At 50.2% G+C, this 20,680-nt stretch overlaps 1 protein-coding gene across 6 annotated transcripts in view; it reads left to right on the top strand.

The window, feature by feature from the left end:
• Positions 1-20,680, top strand: part of LOC139563421 (mitogen-activated protein kinase kinase kinase kinase 5-like) — a 130,833-nt gene that overhangs the window by 77,397 nt on the left and 32,756 nt on the right. For 5 of the 6 annotated variants that reach the window (XM_071382078.1, XM_071382079.1, XM_071382081.1 and 2 more), the window contains 6 exons: positions 10,594-10,652; positions 11,403-11,470; positions 16,166-16,210; positions 16,380-16,422; positions 18,587-18,727; positions 18,867-18,948. In XM_071382078.1, the coding sequence (XP_071238179.1) occupies positions 10,594-10,652; positions 11,403-11,470; positions 16,166-16,210; positions 16,380-16,422; positions 18,587-18,727; positions 18,867-18,948 (438 nt within the window). Of the gene's footprint in view, positions 1-10,593; positions 10,653-11,402; positions 11,471-13,734; positions 13,774-16,165; positions 16,211-16,379; positions 16,423-18,586; positions 18,728-18,866; positions 18,949-20,680 lie in introns of all 6 variants that reach the window. The other variant, XM_071382082.1, reaches the window with a different exon arrangement.

Raw genomic sequence — 20,680 nt, 5'->3', positions numbered from 1 at the left:
AGGGCACTACGTCCCCATGTAGTGAGGAGGGCACTACGTCCCCATATAGCGAGGAGGGCACTAGGTCCCTATATAGCGAGGAGGGCACTAGGTCCCTATATAGCGAGGAGGGCACTAGGTCCCTATATAGCGAGGAGGGCACTACGTCCCCATGTGGCGAGGAGGGCACTACGTCCCCATGTGGCGAGGAGGGCACTACGTCCCTATGTGGCGAGGAGGGCACTACGTCCCTATGTGGCGAGGAGGGCACTACGTCCCTATGTGGCGAGGAGGGCACTACGTCCCTATGTGGCGAGGAGGGCACTACGTCCCCATGTGGCGAGGAGGGCACTACGTCCCCATGTGGCGAGGAGGGCACTACGTCCCCATGTGGCGAGGAGGGCACTACGTCCCCATATGGTGAGGAGGGCACTACGTCCCCATATAGTGAGGAGGGCACTACGTCCCCATATAGTGAGGAGGGCACTACGTCCCCATATAGTGAGGAGGGCACTACGTCCCCATATAGTGAGGAGGGCACTACGTCCCCATATAGTGAGGAGGGCACTACGTCCCCATATAGTGAGGAGGGCACTACGTCCCCATATAGTGAGGAGGGCACTACGTCCCCATATAGTGAGGAGGGCACTACGTCCCCATATAGTGAGGAGGGCACTACGTCCCCATATAGTGAGGAGGGCACTACGTCCCCATATAGTGAGGAGGGCACTACGTCCCCATATAGTGAGGAGGGCACTACGTCCCCATATAGCGAGGAGGGCACTACGTCCCCATATAGCGAGGAGGGCACTACGTCCCCATATAGCGAGGAGGGCACTACGTCCCCATATAGCGAGGAGGGCACTACGTCCCCATATAGCGAGGAGGGCACTACGTCCCCATATAGCGAGGAGGGCACTACGTCCCCATATAGCGAGGAGGGCACTACGTCCCCATATAGCGAGGAGGGCACTACGTCCCCATATAGCGAGGAGGGCACTACGTCCCCATATAGCGAGGAGGGCACTACGTCCCCATATAGCGAGGAGGGCACTACGTCCCCATATAGCGAGGAGGGCACTACGTCCCCATATAGCGAGGAGGGCACTACGTCCCCATATAGCGAGGAGGGCACTACGTCCCCATATAGCGAGGAGGGCACTACGTCCCCATATAGCGAGGAGGGCACTACGTCCCCATATAGCGAGGAGGGCACTACGTCCCCATATAGCGAGGAGGGCACTACGTCCCCATATAGCGAGGAGGGCACTACGTCCCCATATAGCGAGGAGGGCACTACGTCCCCATGTAGCGAGGAGGGCACTACGTCCCCATGTAGCGAGGAGGGCACTACGTCCCCATGTAGCGAGGAGGGCACTACGTCCCCATGTAGCGAGGAGGGCACTACGTCCCCATGTAGCGAGGAGGGCACTACGTCCCCATGTAGCGAGGAGGGCACTACGTCCCCATGTAGTGAGGAGGGCACTACGTCCCCATGTAGTGAGGAGGGCACTACGTCCCCATGTAGTGAGGAGGGCACTACGTCCCCATGTAGGGAGGAGGGCACTACGTCCCCATATAGTGAGGAGGGCACTACGTCCCTATATAGCGAGGAGGGCACTAGGTCCCTATATAGCGAGGAGGGCACTAGGTCCCTATATGGCGAGGAGGGCACTACGTCCCCATGTGGCGAGGAGGGCACTACGTCCCTATGTGGCGAGGAGGGCACTACGTCCCTATGTGGCGAGGAGGGCACTACGTCCCTATGTGGCGAGGAGGGCACTACGTCCCTATGTGGCGAGGAGGGCACTACGTCCCTATGTGGCGAGGAGGGCACTACGTCCCTATGTGGCGAGGAGGGCACTACGTCCCTATGTGGCGAGGAGGGCACTACGTCCCTATGTGGCGAGGAGGGCACTACGTCCCCATGTGGCGAGGAGGGCACTACGTCCCCATGTGGCGAGGAGGGCACTACGTCCCCATATAGTGAGGAGGGCACTACGTCCCCATATAGTGAGAAGGGCACTACGTCCCCATATAGTGAGGAGGGCACTACGTCCCCATATAGTGAGGAGGGCACTACGTCCCCATATAGTGAGGAGGGCACTACGTCCCCATATAGTGAGGAGGGCACTACGTCCCCATATAGTGAGGAGGGCACTACGTCCCCATATAGTGAGGAGGGCACTACGTCCCCATATAGCGAGGAGGGCACTACGTCCCCATATAGCGAGGAGGGCACTACGTCCCCATATAGCGAGGAGGGCACTACGTCCCCATATAGCGAGGAGGGCACTACGTCCCCATATAGCGAGGAGGGCACTACGTCCCCATATAGCGAGGAGGGCACTACGTCCCCATATAGCGAGGAGGGCACTACGTCCCCATATAGCGAGGAGGGCACTACGTCCCCATATAGCGAGGAGGGCACTACGTCCCCATATAGCGAGGAGGGCACTACGTCCCCATATAGCGAGGAGGGCACTACGTCCCCATATAGCGAGGAGGGCACTACGTCCCCATATAGCGAGGAGGGCACTACGTCCCCATATAGCGAGGAGGGCACTACGTCCCCATATAGCGAGGAGGGCACTACGTCCCCATATAGCGAGGAGGGCACTACGTCCCCATATAGCGAGGAGGGCACTACGTCCCCATATAGCGAGGAGGGCACTACGTCCCCATATAGCGAGGAGGGCACTACGTCCCCATATAGCGAGGAGGGCACTACGTCCCCATGTAGCGAGGAGGGCACTACGTCCCCATGTAGCGAGGAGGGCACTACGTCCCCATGTAGCGAGGAGGGCACTACGTCCCCATGTAGCGAGGAGGGCACTACGTCCCCATGTAGCGAGGAGGGCACTACGTCCCCATGTAGCGAGGAGGGCACTACGTCCCCATGTAGCGAGGAGGGCACTACGTCCCCATGTAGCGAGGAGGGCACTACGTCCCCATGTAGCGAGGAGGGCACTACGTCCCCATGTAGCGAGGAGGGCACTACGTCCCCATGTAGTGAGGAGGGCACTACGTCCCCATGTAGTGAGGAGGGCACTACGTCCCCATGTAGTGAGGAGGGCACTACGTCCCCATGTAGTGAGGAGGGCACTACGTCCCCATGTAGTGAGGAGGGCACTACGTCCCCATGTAGTGAGGAGGGCACTACGTCCCCATATAGCGAGGAGGGCACTAGGTCCCTATATAGCGAGGAGGGCACTAGGTCCCTATATAGCGAGGAGGGCACTACGTCCCTATATAGCGAGGAGGGCACTACGTCCCCATGTAGCGAGGAGGGCACTACGTCCCCATGTAGCGAGGAGGGCACTACGTCCCCATGTAGCGAGGAGGGCACTACGTCCCCATATAGTGAGGAGGGCACTACGTCCCCATATAGTGAGGAGGGCACTACGTCCCCATATGGTGAGGAGGGCACTACGTCCCCATATGGTGAGGAGGGCACTACGTCCCCATGTGGTGAGGAGGGCACTACGTCCCCATATGGTGAGGAGGGCACTACGTCCCTATGTAGTGAGGAGGGCACTACGTCCCCACGTAGTGAGGAGGGCACTACGTCCCCACGTAGTGAGGAGGGCACTACGTCCCCACGTGTTGAGGAGGGCACTACGTCCCCGTATAGTGAGGAGGGCACTACGTCCCCGTATAGTGAGGAGGGCACTACGTCCCCATATAGTGAGGAGGGCACTACGTCCCTATATAGTGAGGAGGGCACTACGTCCCCATGTAGCGAGGAGGGCACTACATCCCCACGTAGTGAGGAGGGCACTACGTCCCCATATAGTGAGGAGGGCACTACGTCCCTATGTGGTGAGGAGGGCACTACGTCCCCATGTGGTGAGGAGGGCACTACGTCCCCATGTGGTGAGGAGGGCACTACGTCCCCATATAGTGAGGAGGGCACTACGTCCCTATATAGTGAGGAGGGCACTACGTCCCCATGTAGCGAGGAGGGCACTACATCCCCACGTAGTGAGGAGGGCACTACGTCCCCATATAGTGAGGAGGGCACTACGTCCCTATGTGGTGAGGAGGGCACTACGTCCCCATGTGGTGAGGAGGGCACTACGTCCCCATGTGGTGAGGAGGGCACTACGTCCCTATATAGTGAGGAGGGCACTACGTCCCTATATAGTGAGGAGGGCACTACGTCCCTATATAGCGAGGAGGGCACTACGTCCCTATATGGCGAGGAGGGCACTACGTCCCTATATGGCGAGGAGGGCACTACGTCCCTATATGGCGAGGAGGGCACTACGTCCCTATATGGCGAGGAGGGCACTACGTCCCTATATGGCGAGGAGGGCACTACGTCCCTATATGGCGAGGAGGGCACTACGTCCCTATATGGCGAGGAGGGCACTACGTCCCTATGTGGCGAGGAGGGCACTACGTCCCCATGTGGTGAGGAGGGCACTACGTCCCCATGTGGTGAGGAGGGCACTACGTCCCCATATAGTGAGGAGGGCACTACGTCCCCATATAGTGAGGAGGGCACTACGTCCCCATATAGTGAGGAGGGCACTACGTCCCCATATAGTGAGGAGGGCACTACGTCCCCATATAGTGAGGAGGGCACTACGTCCCCATATAGTGAGGAGGGCACTACGTCCCCATATAGTGAGGAGGGCACTACGTCCCCATATAGTGAGGAGGGCACTACGTCCCCATATAGTGAGGAGGGCACTACGTCCCTATATAGTGAGGAGGGCACTACGTCCCCACGTAGTGAGGAGGGCACTACATCCCCACGTAGTGAGGAGGGCACTACATCCCCACGTAGTGAGGAGGGCACTACGTCCCCACGTAGTGAGGAGGGCACTACGTCCCCACGTAGTGAGGAGGGCACTACGTCCCTATGTGGTGAGGAGGGCACTACGTCCCCATGTGGTGAGGAGGGCACTACGTCCCTATATAGTGAGGAGGGCACTACGTCCCTATATAGTGAGGAGGGCACTACGTCCCTATATAGTGAGGAGGGCACTACGTCCCTATATAGCGAGGAGGGCACTACGTCCCTATATAGCGAGGAGGGCACTACGTCCCTATATGGCGAGGAGGGCACTACGTCCCTATATGGCGAGGAGGGCACTACGTCCCTATATGGCGAGGAGGGCACTACGTCCCTATATGGCGAGGAGGGCACTACGTCCCTATATGGCGAGGAGGGCACTACGTCCCTATATGGCGAGGAGGGCACTACGTCCCTATATGGCGAGGAGGGCACTACGTCCCTATATGGCGAGGAGGGCACTACGTCCCTATATGGCGAGGAGGGCACTACGTCCCTATATGGCGAGGAGGGCACTACGTCCCCATGTGGCGAGGAGGGCACTACGTCCCCATATGGTGAGGAGGGCACTACGTCCCCATATAGTGAGGAGGGCACTACGTCCCCATATAGTGAGGAGGGCACTACGTCCCCATATAGTGAGGAGGGCACTACGTCCCCATATAGTGAGGAGGGCACTACGTCCCCATATAGTGAGGAGGGCACTACGTCCCCATATAGTGAGGAGGGCACTACGTCCCCATATAGTGAGGAGGGCACTACGTCCCCATATAGTGAGGAGGGCACTACGTCCCCATATAGTGAGGAGGGCACTACGTCCCTATATAGTGAGGAGGGCACTACGTCCCTATATAGTGAGGAGGGCACTACGTCCCCACGTAGTGAGGAGGGCACTACGTCCCCACGTAGTGAGGAGGGCACTACGTCCCCATATGGTGAGGAGGGCACTACGTCCCCATGTGGTGAGGAGGGCACTACGTCCCCATATAGTGAGGAGGGCACTACGTCCCCATATAGTGAGGAGGGCACTACGTCCCTATATAGTGAGGAGGGCACTACGTCCCCACGTAGTGAGGAGGGCACTACGTCCCCACGTAGTGAGGAGGGCACTACGTCCCTATATAGTGAGGAGGGCACTACGTCCCCATATGGTGAGGAGGGCACTACGTCCCCATATAGTGAGGAGGGCACTACGTCCCCATATAGTGAGGAGGGCACTACGTCCCTATATAGTGAGGAGGGCACTACGTCCCCACGTAGTGAGGAGGGCACTACGTCCCCACGTAGTGAGGAGGGCACTACGTCCCCACGTAGTGAGGAGGGCACTACGTCCCCGTATAGTGAGGAGGGCACTACGTCCCCATATAGTGAGGAGGGCACTACGTCCCCATATAGTGAGGAGGGCACTACGTCCCTATATAGTGAGGAGGGCACTACGTCCCCATATAGTGAGGAGGGCACTACGTCCCCATATAGTGAGGAGGGCACTACGTCCCCATATAGTGAGGAGGGCACTACGTCCCTATATAGTGAGGAGGGCACTACGTCCCTATATAGTGAGGAGGGCACTACGTCCCTATATAGTGAGGAGGGCACTACGTCCCTATATAGCGAGGAGGGCACTACGTCCCTATATAGCGAGGAGGGCACTACGTCCCCATGTAGCGAGGAGGGCACTACGTCCCCACGTAGCGAGGAGGGCACTACGTCCCCACGTAGTGAGGAGGGCACTACATCCCCATATAGTGAGGAGGGCACTACGTCCCTATATGGTGAGGAGGGCACTACGTCCCCATGTGGTGAGGAGGGCACTACGTCCCTATATAGCGAGGAGGGCACTACGTCCCTATATAGCGAGGAGGGCACTACGTCCCTATATAGCGAGGAGGGCACTACGTCCCTATATAGCGAGGAGGGCACTACGTCCCTATATAGCGAGGAGGGCACTACGTCCCTATGTGGCGAGGAGGGCACTACGTCCCCATGTGGCGAGGAGGGCACTACGTCCCCATGTGGCGAGGAGGGCACTACGTCCCTATATAGTGAGGAGGGCACTACGTCCCTATATAGTGAGGAGGGCACTACGTCCCTATATAGCGAGGAGGGCACTACGTCCCTATATAGCGAGGAGGGCACTACGTCCCTATATAGCGAGGAGGGCACTACGTCCCTATATAGCGAGGAGGGCACTACGTCCCTATATAGCGAGGAGGGCACTACGTCCCTATATAGCGAGGAGGGCACTACGTCCCTATATAGCGAGGAGGGCACTACGTCCCTATATAGCGAGGAGGGCACTACGTCCCTATATAGCGAGGAGGGCACTACGTCCCTATATAGCGAGGAGGGCACTACGTCCCTATATAGCGAGGAGGGCACTACGTCCCTATATAGCGAGGAGGGCACTACGTCCCTATATAGCGAGGAGGGCACTACGTCCCTATATAGCGAGGAGGGCACTACGTCCCTATATAGCGAGGAGGGCACTACGTCCCTATATAGCGAGGAGGGCACTACGTCCCTATATAGCGAGGAGGGCACTACGTCCCTATATAGCGAGGAGGGCACTACGTCCCTATATAGCGAGGAGGGCACTACGTCCCTATATAGCGAGGAGGGCACTACGTCCCTATATAGCGAGGAGGGCACTACGTCCCTATATAGCGAGGAGGGCACTACGTCCCTATATAGCGAGGAGGGCACTACGTCCCTATATAGCGAGGAGGGCACTACGTCCCTATATAGCGAGGAGGGCACTACGTCCCTATATAGCGAGGAGGGCACTACGTCCCTATATAGCGAGGAGGGCACTACGTCCCCATATAGCGAGGAGGGCACTAGGTCCCCATATAGCGAGGAGGGCACTAGGTCCCCATATAGCGAGGAGGGCACTAGGTCCCCATATAGCGAGGAGGGCACTAGGTCCCCATATAGCGAGGAGGGCACCACGTCCCCACATAGCGAGGAGGGCACCACGTCCCCACATAGCGAGGAGGGCACCACGTCCCCACATAGCGAGGAGGGCACCACGTCCCCACATAGCGAGGAGGGCACCACGTCCCCACATAGCGAGGAGGGCACCACGTCCCCACATAGCGAGGAGGGCACCACGTCCCCACATAGCGAGGAGGGCACCACGTCCCCACATAGCGAGGAGGGCACCACGTCCCCACATAGCGAGGAGGGCAGTACGTCCCCATATAGTGAGGAGGGCACTATATGGGGAATGGGTTACCATTTGGGATGCAGACGTAATCTCGTCCACCAATCCGCTCTCTTGCTCTCGCATTTAGCCTGTGGGCGGGTTTAGTGTAGACACCATGTCTCAGGCCTAGTGACGAGAGGAGTGGTTATAATACTGAACCACCTATTGGTGCTCTGTGTGTGTGTGTGTGTGTGTCACCATTTACTGCTAACCTTACTACCATCATATTGTATGATGAATCAACATCTAGAGCTTGATTTGTTCACAATGTCATCATCATCATCAGAACTAAGGCCCTGTTCAAAATACTGGTCAAAAAAAATGCATCTTTCCTTGAAATACTGTTTATCACTGACTTTGTATGACTGGGTAGGGGAAAGCTTTGTCAAGGAAGGAAGGAAGCATTAGAAAAGGGTCTGTGTTATAAATGGCACCCTATTCCTTAACCCCCCCCCGAGGTTGATGTCCGTTCCCCTCCAGAAATCGAATTAGCAGCATCAGAACAATCCCCATACAAATCTGTCTGGAGGTTTTGTTTTGCATTGGATGCGTCTCAATCCGACGATGTGGTGAAAGGTGACAGAGCTTAAAACACCTGATCGTTCAGATCTAGAACAGACACTTCAGAACGAACTTCCTTAGGTTTTTTTTTGGGGGGGGGGGGGACTATCTGTTACATTTAATTTGTTATTCAACCTTGGCAAGTCAGTTAAGAACAAATTATTATTTACAATGACGGCCTACCGGGGAACAGTGGGTTTACTGCCTTGTTCAGGGGCAGAACGACAGATGTTTACCTTGTCAGCTCGGGGATTCGATCTAGCAACCTTTTGGTGGTTACTGGCCCAACGCTCTAACCACTAGGCTACCTGCCGCCCCACTACATGTCGTGAATCTGTTATTCACTGCGTTTGTATGGGCTAATAGCAGTAAGGCCGAAATATAATTATTTCTAAAAATATATTTTTTTTGGGGGGGGGATACTTCAAGGGGTCTTAAAATTCCAAAATTGGCAAAATTATCCTTGGTATGGCCTTCTTAAAACAATTCCATATACAGTTGAAGTCGGACGTTTACATACACTTAGGTTGGAGTCATTAAAAAAAAATCCAACAATTGTTTACAGACAGATTATTTCACTTATAATTTAGTGTATCACAATTCCAGTGGGTCAGAAGTTTACATACACTAAGTTGACTGTGCCTTTAAACAGCTTGGAAAATTCCAGAAAATGTCATGGCTTTAGAAGCTTCTGATAGGCTAATTGACATATTTCAAGGCCTACCTTCAAACTCAGTGCCTCTTTGCTTGACATCATGGGAAAATCTAAAGAAATCAGCCAACCACGTTCATCTGTACAAACAATAGTACGCAAAACATCATGGGACCACGCAGCCGTCATACCGCAAAGGACCTTGTGAAGATGCTGGAGGAAACAGGTACAAAAGTATCTATATCCACAGCAAAACGAGTCCTATATCGACATAACCTGAAAGGCCGCTCAGCAAGGAAGAAGCCACTGCTCCAAAACCGCCATAAAAAAGACAGACTACGGTTTGCAACTGCACATGGGGACAAAGATCATACTTTTTGGAGGAAAAAAGGGGAAGCTTGCAAGCTGAAGAACACCATCCCAATCGTGAAGCACGGGGGTGGCAGCATCATGTTGTGGGGGTGCTTTGCTGCAGGAGGGACTGGTGCACTTCACAAAATAGATGGCATCATGAGGAAGGGAAATTATGTGGATATATTGAAGCAACATTTCAAGACATCAGTCAGGAAGTTAAAGCTTGGTCGCAAATGGGTCTTCCAAATGGACAATGACCCCAAGCATACTTCCAAAGTTGTGGCAAATGGCTTAAGGACAACAAAGTCAAGGTATTGGAGTGGCCATCACAAAGCCCTGACTACAATCCTGTAGAAATTTTGTGGGCAGAACTGAAAAAGCATGTGCGAGCAAGGAGGCCTACAAACCTGACTCAGTTACACCAACTCTGTCAGGAGGAATGGGCCAACATTCACCCAACTTATTGTGGGAAGGTTGTGAAAGGCTACCCAAAACCTTTGACCCAAGTTAAACAATTTAAAGGCAATGCTACCAAATACTAATTGAGTGTATGGTAACTTCTGACCCACTGGGAATGTGATGAAAGAAATAAAAGCTTAAATAAATCATTCTCTCTACTATTATTCTGACATTTCACATTCTTAAAATAAAGTGGTGATCCTAACTGACCTAAGACAGGGAATTTTTACTAGGATTAAATGTCAGGAATTGTGAAACTGAGTTTAAATGTATTATGCTAAGCCACTGCTTCCGATTTCAACTGTAGCTTAGTAGAACACCCCCCCCCCCCCCTCAGCGTAGACGGGTCTTGGACTCTTATGGGTTTTAAATAGTGCACTACTTTGGATCAATGCCCTATGGGCCCTGATCAAAAGTCGTGCACTATATAGGGAATAGGGTGGGGTATCTTCACCCTACTCTGATGCATGAGGATATGGTTTGTTGTTATGTTTGAAGTGTTTGGTTCTGGCTCCCCCTACTGACTGGAGTGTGTAGTGTCTCAATGCCACTTCAAGCCTTCTTCTCTCCTCCACACAGTTGATAAAGTGAAGTTTGAACCTCCGCTGAGGAAGGAAACGGAGGCTCACACTGAAATGGTGAATATATTTAAAAAATGATGTATTTGCAGTACTGTTTATCAGCAATTTTTCTCTTATTTGAATTTATGTATCATCTAGTGTGAAGTATGTTGGTCAGGAAGTGATTGTAAATATCCCCAAGTAAAAGTTTGCTTCCCAAATCGCACCCTATTCCCTATATCGTACACCACTTTTGAATGGGGCAGTGTTTCCCAAACTCGGTAATCGGGACTCCAAGGGTGTGCACGTTTTTTTGTCTTAACACTACACAGCTGATTCAAATCATTGAAGCTTGATGAATCAGCCGTGTAGTGCTATGTGGGTCGGCCGGGTGGGTCGGCCGTATGGTGCCGGGTGGGTCGGCCGTGTGGTGCCGGGTGGGTCGGCCGTGTGGTGCCGGGTGGGTCGGCCGTGTGGTGCCTGGTGGGTCGGCCGTGTGGTGCCGGGTGGGTCGGCCGTGTGGTGCCGGGTGGGTCGGCCGTGTGGTGCCGGGTGGGTCGGCCGTGTAGTGCTAGGGCAAAAAACAAAACGGTGTACGCCCTTGGAGTCCCCAGGACTAGGGCATACATACATGTGTTTGCCATTTCAGACGCAGCCTGCAGTTGAAATACCTCTGTATCCCAAATGACACCCTATTCCCTGTATAGTGCACTACTTTTGACCAGAGCACTGCAGTCGTGCACTATATAGGTAATAGTGCCATTTGAGACACAGCCCTTGGTGGTAGTAACTAACATGTCTTGTTTGTTATTGCTGTGGTCTCTCCAGGACGTGACTAAACAGAGCGACTTCCCCTCTCCCTGGAGCCCTTTCGCAGAGGGAGGCATCTCTACCAGGTAAGAACCGTGGTAACCGTCGTCACGGGAACGACACTGTTCCATTCCAGGCTTCTGTTTTAGCTGGTTGTCTGGGCTGTCCTCCTGTCTTGTCTTGTTATGGTCCAGTGGGATTCTGGGACAACTGAAATACCTTGTATACACCGTGGTTAAACAAGAGTTAAAGGGTCTCTCCGCACTCAAAAATATGTCACATAGAGCATACTTCATTTTTTTCCCGAAGCAAGCTTTATATGTCAGGACCCATTTTAAATGTTTTCTTATCTAGACTCACTGACTGGTTTTACGCACCAGTCAAAGTTTTTTGGGGAGAGCGCAATAGTCCTCTATTGATTACACCGTGGTTACACAGGGTACAATGTCAGTAGTAACTCCTCCTGAAATAATCTGCTCAAGTTTTATTTTTTTCAGGCATATTTCTGCCACCTAAGCGTTTTTTTCGACCCACCTTGGTCCAAACAATGTACTTTTAAAAAATCTTTATTTTTATTTTTAAATCAGTTTAAACTTAAACAACTTCAACCGTATATAAATTACACTATACCGTGCATTCGGAAAGTATTCAGGCCCTTTGACTTTTTCCACATTTTATTACGTTACAGCTTTATTTGAAAATGGATTAAATTGTTTTTTTCCCCTCATCAATCTACACACAATACCCCATAATGACATCACAATACCCCATAATGACAAAGCAAAACAGGTTTTTAGAAATGTTTGCAAGTTTATTACAATCAGATAACTGAAATATCAAATTTACATAAGTATTCAGACCCTTTACTCAGTACTTTTGTTAAAACACCTTTGGCAGCGATTACAGCCTCTAGTCTTCTTGGGTATGACGCTACAAGCTTGGCACACCTGTATTTGGGGAGTTTCTCCCATTCTTCTCTGCAGATCCCCTCAAGCTCTGTCAGGTTGGATTTTCAGGTCTCTCCAGAGATGTTCGATCAGGTTGAAGTCCGGGCTCTGGCTGGGCCACCCAAGGGCATTCAGAGACTTGTCTCGAAGCCACTCCTGCGTTGTCTTGGCTGTGTGCTTAGGGTCGTTGTCCCAGTCTGAGGTCCTGTTTTTCATGGTTCGGGCTAGGTCCCTTAATTCCAGTGAAGGGAAATCTTAATGCTACAGCATACAATGACATTCTAGAAAATTCTGTGCTACATTTTCTCTCAGGTCCATGGCTAAATGTGTAGAATTGCATAAATTTGCTTAAACATTCAAACAGATAGGGGGTCTCTAAAATGTTCTCTAAAATGTTCTCTAAAATTCAGCTGCACTGACTGGCCCAACCATCTAAGCCCCTGTTTTTGTGTGTTTAATGTCTTTTGTATTGGTTGTCGAATAGCTTTGTTTTGTGAATATTTATTCATTTTTTTGTCACTTTATCAATACAATCAATGAGAAGAACAATACACATTTTGAACAATCCCCTCTATAGCACGGGTCGGCAACAGGCAGTGATTTTTTGTGGTTAGTTATGGTGAATTTGCATTGTAAATTATTATGTAACCGCCCCTGTCCCGCGGCTATATCTAGTTACCTAACCCTGACACATAGCTTCCTAACTTTGTGGAGTTTTGTTGTTTAAATTGTTTTGCTCACTTCCCCTTGTTGTGAGACTAGCCTGTTCCATTCACCTCACTGTGAGGAGGTGCCACCCCAGTTCTGTTCTCAAAGCATAACCCATCATGCTTACCTACCTACCCCTCCCTCCCCTGTAGTCTGGTTGGTTGATCAGGTAGTATCTAGGTCTTGACTGTGTCCTTTTCTTTATTTTTGTTTCTTCTTCTGTCTTTCCTTCTGCCTCCTTTCTGTTGTTCGTTTCTTCTTCTGTCTTTCCTTCTGCCTCCTTTCTGTTGTTCGCTTCTTCTTCTGTCTTTCCTTCTGCCTCCTTTCTGTTGTTCGTTTCTTCTTCTGTCTTTCCTTCTGCCTCCTTTCTGTTGTTCGCTTCTTCTTCTGTCTTTCCTTCTGCCTCCTTTCTGTTGTTCGTTTCTTCTTCTGTCTTTCCTTCTGCCTCCTTTCTGTTGTTCGTTTCTTCTTCTGTCTTTCCTTCTGCCTCCTTTCTGTTGCTCTCTTCTTCTTCTGTCTTTCCTTCTGCCTCCTTTCTGTTGTTCGTTTCTTCTTCTGTCTTTCCTTCTGCCTCCTTTCTGTTGCTGTCTTCTTCTTCTGTCTTTCCTTCTGCCTCCTTTCTGTTGTTCGTTTCTTCTTCTGTCTTTCCTTCTGCCTCATTTCTGTTGTTCGTTTCTTCTTCTGTCTTTCCAAAGGAGCCTTCTGAAAAGTGTTGAGGATGCGTTGTTTCAACGGTAACACTAAACACCCTGTGGTAAAACCATGCCTGTAACACTAAACACCCTGTGGTAAAACCATGCCTGTAACACTAAACACCCTGTGGTAAAACCATGCCTGTAACACTAAACACCCTGTGGTAAAACCATGCCTGTAACACTAAACACCCTGTGGTAAAACCATGCCCATGACGCACTCTACCCCTCTGCTAACTGTTGTGTGGCAGCCCGGGCCGATGGGTAGAGGCTGTGGTCTGGCTGTGTGCAGTGATGTGTGCCACCCCGCCGTGCTTCGTTCATACCCCATCCTCATACCCTCCCATGTGGGCTGTGTTATAGCTGTTGACCCTGCCAGCCTCAGAGGAGGTGATGGATGTGTGCTCCTAATTTGAGGTGCAGGTAGATAGACAGACAGTGGGGAAAATCAGAAGGACGGACAGACATAGAGGCTGTGAATTTAACTGCTATTTCATGCTGTAAGCTTTTAAAGCAGACACAAACAGGAAGTGATGTTAATAGCCAGGATTTAACAAGCTCAGACAGGGCTCTTAAATGAGTTGTAACCTCCAGCACCATTTCACCATGGCGACCGACAGCTACATTGTAAATAACTTAAACATAAACCTGGGAACCCTGCAGGGTTTTTGTTTGAAATAGACTTGTTTCCCCATGCACTAGAGTTTAGTTCAATATTTACTGAGAATTGTACGGATACGTCTTGCTTGAGAACCAGTAGTTTGCTCTTGCATATTCCCATATTGCTCCGCGTTGTGTGTTTTCTTGTATTACCATTGATTTACGAAACAAACAAATGAGCTAATCATTGTGTGTTTCTTTCCGCCACAGGTTACTGCTTTTGTGGTACATTTTCAGATGAATCATTGACCCCTGCCCTTTACCCCTGAATCATACAGTCCAGACTCCTGTTCTCTCTGACCCCTGCCCTTTACCCCTGAATCATACAGTCCAGACTCCTGTTCTCTCTGACCCCTGCCCTTTACCCCTGAATCATACAGTCCAGACTCCTGTCCTCTCTGACCCCTGCCCTTTACCCCTGAATCATACAGTCCAGACTCCTGTTCTTTCTGACCCCTGCCCTTTACCCCTGAATCATACAGTCCAGACTCCTGTCCTCTCTGACCCCTGCCCTTTACCCCTGAATCATACAGTCCTGACTCCTGTTCTCTCTGACCCCTGCCCTTTACCCCTGAATCATACAGTCCTGACTCCTGTTCTCTCTGACCCCTGCCCTTTACCCCTGAATCATACAGTCCTGACTCCTGTTCTCTCTGACCCCTGCCCTTTACCCCTGAATCATACAGTCCTGACTCCTGTTCTCTCTGACCCCTGCCCTTTACCCCTGAATCATACAGTCCTGACTCCTGTTCTTTCTGACCCCTGCCCTTTACCCCTGAATCATACAGTCCTGACTCCTGTTCTCTCTGACCCCTGCCCTTTACCCCTGAATCATACAGTCCAGACTCCTGTTCTTTCTGACCCCTGCCCTTTACCCCTGAATCATACAGTCCAGACTCCTGTTCTCTCTGACCCCTGCCCTTTACCCCTGAATCATACAGTCCTGACTCCTGTTCTCTCTGACCCCTGTTAGTGAGCATTTCTCATTTGCCAAGATAATCCACCCACCTGACCGGTGTGTCATATCAAGAAGCTGATTAAACTGCATGATCATTACAAAGGTGCACCTTGTGCTGGGCGCTATAAAAGGCCACTTTAATCTGTGCAGTTTACACAATGCAGCAGATGTCTCAAGTTTTGAGGGAGCGTGCAATTGGCATGCTGACTGCAGGAATGTCCACCAGAGCTGTTGCCAGAGAATTGAATGTTCATTTCTCTACCATAAGCCGCCTCCAGTACATCTAATCTACCTCACAACTGCAGACCACGTGTTTGGCGTTGTGTGGGCGAGCGGGTTTCCTGACGTCAACGTTGTGAACAGAGTGCCTCATGGTGGCGGTGGGGTTGTGGAATGGGCAGGAATAAACTACGGACAACAAACACAATTTGCATTTTATCGATGGAAATGTATTTGAATGCACAAAAATACCGAGATCCTGAGGCCGACTGTGATGCCCTTTTTCCCCCTTTTTTTCCATTTAAGGTATCTGTGACCAATAGATGCATATCTGTATTCCCAGTCATGTGAAATCCATAGATTTGAAATTAATTCAGCTCTAATGTACTGATTTCCTCATAGGAACTTTAACTCAGGAAAATCAATGACATTTTTTTGCATGTTGTGTTTCTATTCTTGTTCAGTGCAGTTGACCCCGACCCCTGATGGTAACATTACGTCCTCCACTTCAACCCAGCCCTGAAGACTCTGTACCTGTCCTCTCTCTGATCCCTCTCTTCTCTCTGATCTGTTTATTCTCTCTCTCTTCCCCCCCAGGGGACATATGGCCCATCTGGAGGATGCCTTTGAAGACGTGGAGCTGTAAGTGCTGCTCACACACACACACACACACACACACACACACACACACACACACACACACACACACACACACACACACACACACACACACACACAGACACACACACACACACAGACGGACAAATATCCCCTGCCAGCTGCCTGACTGTTTGGTCTCTTCCCATTCTAGGTCGACCCTCAAGCAAGGAATCCCACCTCCTCTACCTCCAAAGGTAAACGCCCAATGTACCTCCTCTACTTCTAGAGGTAAAGCCTAATTCACTGCATATGCTTGGGTTTTCTGCATCAAGTGTTTCCGCTGCAGTCATTTAGCTGTGGCGCTGCGCCACGGCAAAATCGTTGCCGCCACGGCCCAAAATTATGTAACATGAAAAAAAATCATGTTTTTGCCGAGGAGCACTTAGAAGATGTTTACTTTTCCTCTGCAAATAAAAACAAGTAACGAATAGAACAATCTGACAAGCACATAGTAGAATAGTTGATCTATTTACCTAGTCGGCTTGTTATTCTGTGTGAGAGATATTCCTCTCGAGGTGCGTTGAAGTTACGAACGAGTGCCATTGAGAGTGAAACATTAGATTGTGACAAGCAGTCAATGCACAACAATTCTTGCAATCGTGGGGAAAACCTCAAAATTATTTGGAGGGAGTGACTTTAAAAAATGGGATCAGACAAGTTATATTTTGGGGTTGTGCAAGAGTAGTGGTAACCAGGGAAAATATTGTGACATGAAGTGGTTTCTGTGAGAAGTACAGTAAGTTTTACCCCAGGTGGCAGGTTACCCTAACAGGTAGGTACATTATATTCACTGTGTTTATGCAAGTTTTTTTGTGACATCAAATTCATCAATATGATGCGAACTAGTTTAAAGATTAAATTTGAGATCTGATTATCCCAATAGGGTAAATGGCCTATTGGGCACCTGAATGGCGCAGCGGTCTAAGGCACTGCATCTCAGTGCTAGAGGCGGCACTACAGACACTCTGGTTCGATTCCAGGCGGTGTCACAACCGGCCGTGATTGGGAGTCCCATAGGCCGTCATTGTAAATAAGAATTTGTTCTTAACAGACTTGCTTAGTTAAATAAAGGTTGAATAAATCAAATAAAATGCTGACAGGCGACCCCATATTTCAGCCCGTTTATTTATAGCAGTTGGGCTACAGGTGATAATGCTTATTGCTAATAGCATACCTGATCACTTATTTAAATAAAGGTTAACTAGGCAAGTCAATAATAATATGGACCATGCATAGGCTAAATAGATGGTCCAATATGTTAAAATAATTTGTACAAAACAATTTATCAATATGTTATTGGGCTCATTTCTGGAGGTGGAAATTATATTTTAGATGGCGTCAGTATCATTTTATTTTCATTTTTTTAAGAGTAGAATGTCCTCTAAAGTCACCAGAACTGAGCTACTCAGTCCTCCTACATGAACATGATCCAAGGGGGACCCTGGACCCCCCCAAAACAGGGGTGTTTGCCCCCACTGCTACACATTTTTCCCGAGGAAACACTGGCAGAATCATCGCGGGATGAATTAGTGACAAATTCCCGAGCAAGGGCAATCCCATTTTTGAAAATCATTCCTTCCTCCCTCGCCCCTTGGCCTGCAAGTGTACACTCGTCAGACGTCATGACACGTCATCAAAAGTGTGCACTTCATTTGAGGCCTGAGGGGATAGGGTGTGTCCTTTTAAGTGTTTGAACTGCGGCCACTGTTCTGCATATACCTGACCAACAGGCGTGTTCATAACCCCTTGTTTTCCTCCTTCCCTCTTCCTCTCCTCTGTTCTCTTCTTCCTCTCCTTCTCCTATATTCTCTCCTTCTCCTCCTTTCCTCTCCTCTCTTCCTCTGCCTCTCCTCCTCTCTTTCCCATCTTCCTCTCCTCTCTTCCTCTGCCTCTCCTCCTCCTCTCCTTCCCTCTTCCTCTGCCTCTCTTCCTCTGCCTCTCCTTCCCTCTTCCTCTCCTCTCTTCCTCTGCCTCTCCTTCCCTCTTCCTCTCCTCTCTACCTCTGCCTCTCCTTCCCTCTTCCTCTCCTCTCTTCCTCTGCCTCTCCTTCCCTCTTCCTCTCCTCTCTTCCTCTGCCTCTCCTTCCCTCTTCCTCTCCTCTCTACCTCTGCCTCTCCTTCCCTCTTCCTCTCCTCTCTTCCTCTGCCTCTCCTTCCCTCTTCCTCTCCTCTCTTCCTCTGCCTCTCCTTCCCTCTTCCTCTCCTCTCTACCTCTGCCTCTCCTTCCCTCTTCCTCTCCTCTCTTCCTCTGCCTCTCTTTCCCATCTTCCTCTCCTCTCTTCCTCTCCTCCTCCTCTCCTTCCCTCTTCCTCTCCTCTGTTCTCTTCTTCCTCTCCTTCTCCTCCTTTCACTCTTTCAGCCTCATCTGAGCAGTTTGTCAGATGAGCCAGATTTGAGTGATGAGAGGTGTCTGACAGTGAGGAGATTTCCATGCTCAGAGGACAGCCCAGGTCCAGGCCTGTTCCCCCGGAGACTCAGCACCCCAGAGCATGGCAACAAGGTATGTGTTTATGTATCTCTTTTTCTATTACAATGTTTGAATATTCATGATATTCTGTGTGTTTTAAATGACACTGTGAAGCTTAACATGCTTAAGGAATTTCCCAAGTTTGAGGTAATGAAGGTATTTTAATTGTAAGGTGGAGCACTCTGGTCCGGACTACCTGTCAGCCAGTGGCAGTAGCCCCAATCTGCTATCTACGTCCACAGCCTCAGACCCTGGTAAGGACACACAGACTGTCGCACGCCCACACACACACACACAGACGGACATGTGCGCACGCACCTCACCATGTCCTCTTACAGTATGTCTGGGTCACACCTCACCATGTCCTCTTACAGTATGTCTGGGTCACACCTCACCATGTCCTCTTACAGTATGTCTGGGTCACACCTCACCATGTCCTCTTACAGTATGTCTGGGTCACACCTCACCATGTCCTCTTACAGTATGTCTGGGTCACTTGTTGTCTTCTATTCCAAGATATCAGTTATTCAAACAATGTATTTGTCAGTAATTCAAACGTATTCAAAGGAAAGAAGGTGTATCGAACTGTGCTTGTGGTGTAGATATATTGTAGTATTCACATGTAGTGGTTCAATACCCTCAGATGGAATCCTCTACGCTAGAGATAGGACACTCAGATAGAATCCCGTACGCTAGAGATAGGACCCTCAGATAGAATCCCGTACGCTAGAGATATGACCCTCAGATAGAATCCCGTACGCTAGAGATATGACCCTCAGATAGAATCCCGTACGCTAGAGATAGGACCCTCAGATAGAATCCCGTACGCTAGAGATAGGACCCTCAGATAGAATCCCGTACGCTAGAGATATGACCCTCAGATAGAATCCCGTACGCTAGAGATAGGACCCTCAGATAGAATCCCGTACGCTAGAGATATGACCCTCAGATAGAATCCCGTACGCTAGAGATATGACCCTCAGAATCCCGTACGTTAGAGATAGGACCCTCAGATAGAATCCCGTACGCTAGAGAGATGACCCTCAGAATCCCGTACGTTAGAGATATGACCCTCAGAATCCCGTACGCTAGAGATATGACCCTCAGAATCCTGTACGCTAGAGATATGACCCTCAGAATCCCGTACGCTAGAGATATGACCCTCAGAATCCTGTACGTTAGAGATATGACCCTCAGAATCCTGTACGCTAGAGATATGACCCTCAGAATCCTGTACGCTAGAGATATGACCCTCAGAATCCCGTACGCTAGAGATATGACCCTCAGAATCCTGTACGTTAGAGATATGACCCTCAGAATCCTGTACGCTAGAGATATGACCCTCAGAATCCCGTACGCTAGAGATATGACCCTCAGAATCCTGTACGTTAGAGATATGACCCTCAGAATCCTCTACGCTAGAGATATGACCCTCAGAATCCTGTACGCTAGAGATAGGACCCTCAGATAGAATCCCGTACGCTAGAGATATGACCCTCAGACTTTTATGCTATAATATAGTCCTAGTCGGTATTAGATAGATAGAAGGTCCCAGCCCTGCCCGTCTGTGAGGAAAGCAACCTGTGGTTACCTAGGTTACCCCATTGGCTCACATCAAAAACGTTACCTTTTTCAAACACAATTTTCTTCTACCGAGCGTTCTCACTACTTAGAAAAATGTAATGTTTGTTTACCCCAATTTGTGGGCGTGGTGTAAAGTACTTAAGTAAAAAATACTTGAAAGTACTACTTGATTTGTTTTTTGGGGGTATGTACTTTATTTTCCTATTTATTTTTTGGCACCTCTACATTCCTAAAGAAAACAATGTAATTTTTACTCCATACATTTTCACCTGACACCCAAAAAGTACTCGTTACATTTTGAATAGGGCAGGAAAATGGTACAATTCACAAAATTATAAAGAGAACATCCCTGGTCATCCCTACTGCCTCTGATCTGGTAGACTCACTAAACAGAGAACATCT

This window comes from Salvelinus alpinus, chromosome 34 (genome assembly GCF_045679555.1).
Source record: "Salvelinus alpinus chromosome 34, SLU_Salpinus.1, whole genome shotgun sequence".
Lineage (NCBI taxonomy): Eukaryota > Metazoa > Chordata > Actinopteri > Salmoniformes > Salmonidae > Salvelinus > Salvelinus alpinus.
The sequence above is the reverse complement of the archived record's forward strand: the minus strand, read 5'-3'. Positions and strand labels throughout refer to the sequence as shown.